This window comes from Dromiciops gliroides, chromosome 1 (assembly GCF_019393635.1).
Source record: "Dromiciops gliroides isolate mDroGli1 chromosome 1, mDroGli1.pri, whole genome shotgun sequence".
NCBI lineage: Eukaryota > Metazoa > Chordata > Mammalia > Microbiotheria > Microbiotheriidae > Dromiciops > Dromiciops gliroides.
In genome coordinates, this window is record NC_057861.1 from 164,799,821 (window position 1) to 164,804,788 (window position 4,968).

The following is a 4,968-nucleotide window of genomic DNA, read 5'->3' on the forward strand; positions in this document are numbered from 1 at the left end:
CTGGGGGAAGTGAAAATGGCATAAATTACTCTACTCTCAGACAATCATAGTTCACATTTTATACAGCCCTTTGAGATGTGTAAAGCGCTTTCCATACTTCATCTTATTTGATCCATGCAATAATCATTTAAGATGATGCTGTTGTGACTTTCATGATACAGAGGAGTGAACAATTTCAGAGGGGCCAATACTTGCCCGAGTCACAGAGCTAATAAGTTTCCTGTTGGCATTCGAGGAAAATAAGGCAAATTGGTTTTGCGGCCAAGTAGTTTTATTCTCCCTCTTATCTCAGGGTTATTCCATAGCCCCGCCCCCGCCCCAACCCCTCCCAAGTGGCGTACTTGTTTTGAAGTGTCCAAATTGAGCCACGTGAGTTGAATCCATCCCAGAAGACCTTGCCCTGGGAGACTACCCCCACCCCGCCCCCCCCAGGTAGAGCGATGTTAAAGTCTCCCCTTTCCCAGTAACTGGGTCCCTCCCACAGCCCATCACAGGTTCGATCCATACTGGATCCATAGAAGGGCTATCCTTCCGTTGGTTCCCTCCTCCCACCCCTGCTTTTCCTCCCCTTTCCTTTGTCAGCATCAGCTAAAACCCGGAGACTCCGAAGTGAAACAGCTCTCTCTGCCCAAGCCTTGGGCAGATTTGGAGGGTGGGGGAAAGTAGGAGAGAGCTTTTCTCCCTCTACATGCGCCCCTAGTCTATAAAACCCCGAGGTTGGCCAAGATTAGCCCCAGAGTTCACGGGAGAAACCTGACGAAAGAAACTGCACCATCTAGCAGTCCCACGGGGGCGCGCAGTAGGGGCCCAGTGGTTCCATGGAGACCCAGGCTCCCCAGATCCTGAGTTTGGAGCCTTCGGGGTCGATGCCCTACGGAGACCCACAGCTAGCGGAGGAGAGCCCCGATCCAGAGACCCTAAGGGTAGGAGGGAGTGGCGGCGAGAGGCGCCACAACTGCCCGGACGCCCCGGCTCGGAGCCCTCCCCCTCTGCCTAGGGACAGCCCCCAGCTCTCCGAAAAAGATGCCAGCCTCTTGGAGCAGGAGCTGCTGGATACCCGCCGCTGCTGCCGCGCCCGCTCCTTATCCCTGCCTCCGGGCCCCATCCTAGAAGCAGCCAAGTTACTGCAGCAGCAGCAACAGCAACAGCAGAGGCTGCAGCCTCAGCCCCGGGATCCCAGTGCCGAGTGGGGCGCGACGGACAGAGAGGAGGAGCTGCTGAGCCCGGGCGCCTGTTGCACCAAGTGCAAGAAGCGGGTGCAGTTCGCCGATTCTCTGGGGCTCAGCCTGGCCAGCGTGAAGCACTTCAGCGCGGCCGAGGAGCCGCAGGTGCCCCCAGCTGTGTTCTCCCGCCTCAAGAGCTTTCCCATGCGGGAGCGGGACCTGGAGCAGATTGGGGACCTGCTGGCCGCGGCCTTCTCCCCGCTCCTGTCGGAGGGGAGCCGCCCCACTCCGGCCCCAACCCCGGCGCTGCCCCGCCTGCAGCCTCTCTTCCAGCTGCCGGGCCCCGGCGGAGCTGCCTCGGAGCGCCTTCATCTGCAGCGAGTGTGCCTGGAGCAGGTAGACTGCGGTGCGTCTCCCGCCGGCGAGGTGAAAGGCTCCGGCCGGGTGTTACGCTGCGCCGGGCCCCGGGAAGTGACCGTGCGCTACACCTTCACCGAATGGCGCTCCTTCTTGGACGTGCCCGCTACGCTGCAACCCGGCCAGCCCGAACAGCTAGAAGCGCAGGGACAAGAGGAGAACGCCGAGCTGGCCCGCCTAGACCTAGGCACCCGGAGATCTGAGGAGGGGGCTGGGGAAGCCTGCAAGCCGGACGCGGACCGCTTTCACTTTTCCCTGTATTTGCCTCCGGGACTGATAGGGGAGGAGGAGGAGCAGCAGCAGCAGCAGAGCTTCGCTGTCCACTTCGCGGTCTGTTACCGCTGCGCGCAGGGAGAGTTCTGGGACAACAACGCCGGGGCCAACTACACCCTGAGCTATTCTCCCAGCCGCTGCCAGCTGCCACATCCCGCGCAGGTGCCTCCCGAGGACAGCCTTGGGAGCCCTCACTGAACCGCAGATCTCCACCCCTTTCCCCTTCCTCCCAAACATTTGTCCAGTGGTTAGACTTGGAGACTTTGGGGGGTGGGGGTGGGGGGACTGGGGAGCGGTAGCGAGTGAAGGAGGCAGGGACGAGCTCAAGAAACTTTGAGTCTCTTTTGGTGACGTGCATACTCAGGCTGGGGGTGTGAGTTTGTGAGTATTTTTCTGCGTGATCCCATTTCTCACCTATAAACTCCTTGGGATTTTTTTTTTTTGAGCGGGGAGGAAGAGAGAAAAGAAGGAAGGGTAAAGAAACGTCAAACGCTGTGCCTCTGCTGCTTGTTATGGGGGTGTTAGGTTGGAAATTTTGGGAAGAAGATACTAGCCCAAGGTACGCGAACAATCCCTCTTTCTCCAAGCAAGGTGGATCCTGTGAATAAAGAAAGTTGAAGGAGAGTCTCCAGAAATATCGAGAAACAGAAGAGCATTCTTTGAGTTGGGGAAAGGGATGTCCTGTAAAGTATGGGACTAGAAAGTTATTTTGACCAGAAGACATTTCACCTGCCTCATTCTGCGGAAACTATGGGCTACAGTGACCCAGAGAAAAGAGACTCTAAATAAATTATAGGAAAAGATGGCTCTGCCTATGGGGTGCTACAGATCCTTTATGGGGTGCTTTAAAATCCATCTGTCCAGGGATTCTCGATAGTTGATCTGGACTTAGGCACATGCAGATTTCTTCCACTGTGAACTGATAAATGCCCAGGATTCTTTACCTCCACACTTGGAGCTGTACAACTCACCCATTTTTGTATGAATGCTTTTTATAAAGCAGCATTTTTAAGGGCAATGGGATGCTCATTGAATTGCGTTTCCTACTTCTGCTGCCTTCAAGTTTTAGAGGCCTTGACTGACAGGATTTGTCGGGTTGATAATATATGCACTTTAATTATTCTCAGTGATTTTAAAACTTTGCTTACCTCTTCCCCTCTCCCCAGTGTGGAAAAGCTCTGGTTTTCCATTATGCACTGAAATGCCTAATTTCTGCCATCCCTAGCTAAAAATACAGATTTTTAAAAATTGGAGGGCAACTACTTTTTAAAAGCATTATGTTTAGTTGATTATATTGAAGTGCCAATCATTTAGTTGGCCTGTGTACACAAATAGGGGAAAAAACAACTATTTCTAGTAGGTGCCCATAGGCAGGGACTTTTAAACAGCTGTTAGATTACTATTCAGTTCTGCTATTAGCAATTAGAAATGTTGGATTCTGTTTGAAGACCAGGTACAAAAAAAGCGTTTAAAGGTTGTTTTTCTGGAGTTCAGAGATAACTTGACAGTGAAAAGTGATAAAACCCAGTATAGCTAGTGAAATCAGTAAAATGGAGCCTGCTCAACTGCCACCTGGTTTATTGACCTAAGTTCTAAGGCTGGACTGACTTCTTAATGCATTCTTGGTTGTCAGAATTAGAATTGTGATGTAGCTAGCCATCTTTCTGTGACTGCAGGGGGTGGTAGTCTTACCTAATGAGAACTTGAATTCACCTATCTGTCCTCACTAGTTTATGTGCTAGTTTCAATTTTCTCTAAATGGAGCTCCATCGTTCATCCAAGTACAATTAGTTATGTGTGGAATAATAACTATTTACAGTATTTATGGGCATCCCTGAAACAATATGGAGAAACAGTAAGTTTTTTTTAATCTGTGTTGATAATAGTTGTTCTTAATAAAGTACTGCCCTCATAACACAAGTTAAGCTTTTTCTTAGTGGATTTTGCCACTTGCAATAAGTCTTTCATAGGCAATACTTTCAAACTGTTTACATTAGTGATTTTGGTTAGAATAAGTACTCCCACCTAAAAATCAACACATCTGTGTTATTAGTGCCATTTGTTATTAACTTGATAGTTCCATTTTAATTTATAGTAATTTATCCCAGATAACAAACTAGTATATCTGAAATATGGCACAAGCAATCCATGGAGTCTTTGTAGCTTCATGAAAAACATGATGATTCTCTGACATTTTCTTGTCTCAAAGCATTCAATACTGAAGAGATGCTTAGGGAATTTATTTTTGGACAGGTGTAATTTATCTTTATGGTTAGCATCAGCAAATATTACATTAATAAGAACATGCATTGTGGTAATTAGGATCTCCTATTGATATGTCATTAGATTGATTTCCATAAAATGAAAGTAATTAAAGATTAAATTATGGAGGGTCATGTACCCCACATCAACTCAAATGTAAAATAATTTAAGAATGGATTGTAGCAATAGACGTTTACAACAAAATACTCTTAAAAATCAAATGAGACTTTTTAAAAATGGGAATTTTGGAGGTTTTATTTTTTCATCCCTCTTAGATTAATTACTCCATTATTACAAAATAACGAGTCATTACTTTAAAGTGGATAGTCCATACTATCAACATGTAAACATCAGGGGCAGCGAGGTGGCGCAGTGGATAGAGCACTGGCCCTGGAGTCAGGAGTACCTGAGTTCAAATCCAGCCTCAGACACTTGACACTTACTAGCTGTGTGACCCTGGGCAAGTCACTTAACCCCCATTGCCTCACTTAAAAAAACAAAAAACATGTAAACATCGCTAACAGCCAAAAGATATCTTCAAGTGTTCTCTGGGAAAACTTGCAGACTAGTTTTTCAAAACTACTGAACTGTGAAAAGAACTGTCAATTAACCATGTATTTTGTGTAAATTAGGATACAGCTTTGCAAATTACTTGAAGTCAATTGAAAATTTTCAGTTTTATTTTGAAGAATCTCAGTTTCTATTGTAAATCACATAAGTATTTTATAATGAAATGTGAGATTTTAAGAAGGGCTAAAATAATGATTCAAAGCCTATGCAGTATTGTCTCTGAAGTAAAGGAATGGGAGATGTATGTGTTCCCAAACACATTAAAGAAATACCTGTCTATCTA

At 47.2% G+C, this 4,968-nt stretch overlaps 1 protein-coding gene across 1 annotated transcript; it reads left to right on the forward strand.

The window, feature by feature from the left end:
- Positions 1–495: 495 nt before the first annotated feature.
- On the forward strand, positions 496–4,968 carry PPP1R3G (protein phosphatase 1 regulatory subunit 3G). The gene has a single exon (XM_043970331.1). It carries the CDS (start codon positions 819–821, stop codon positions 2,049–2,051), a length of 1,233 nt encoding a protein of 410 aa, XP_043826266.1. The 5' UTR covers positions 496–818; the 3' UTR covers positions 2,052–4,968.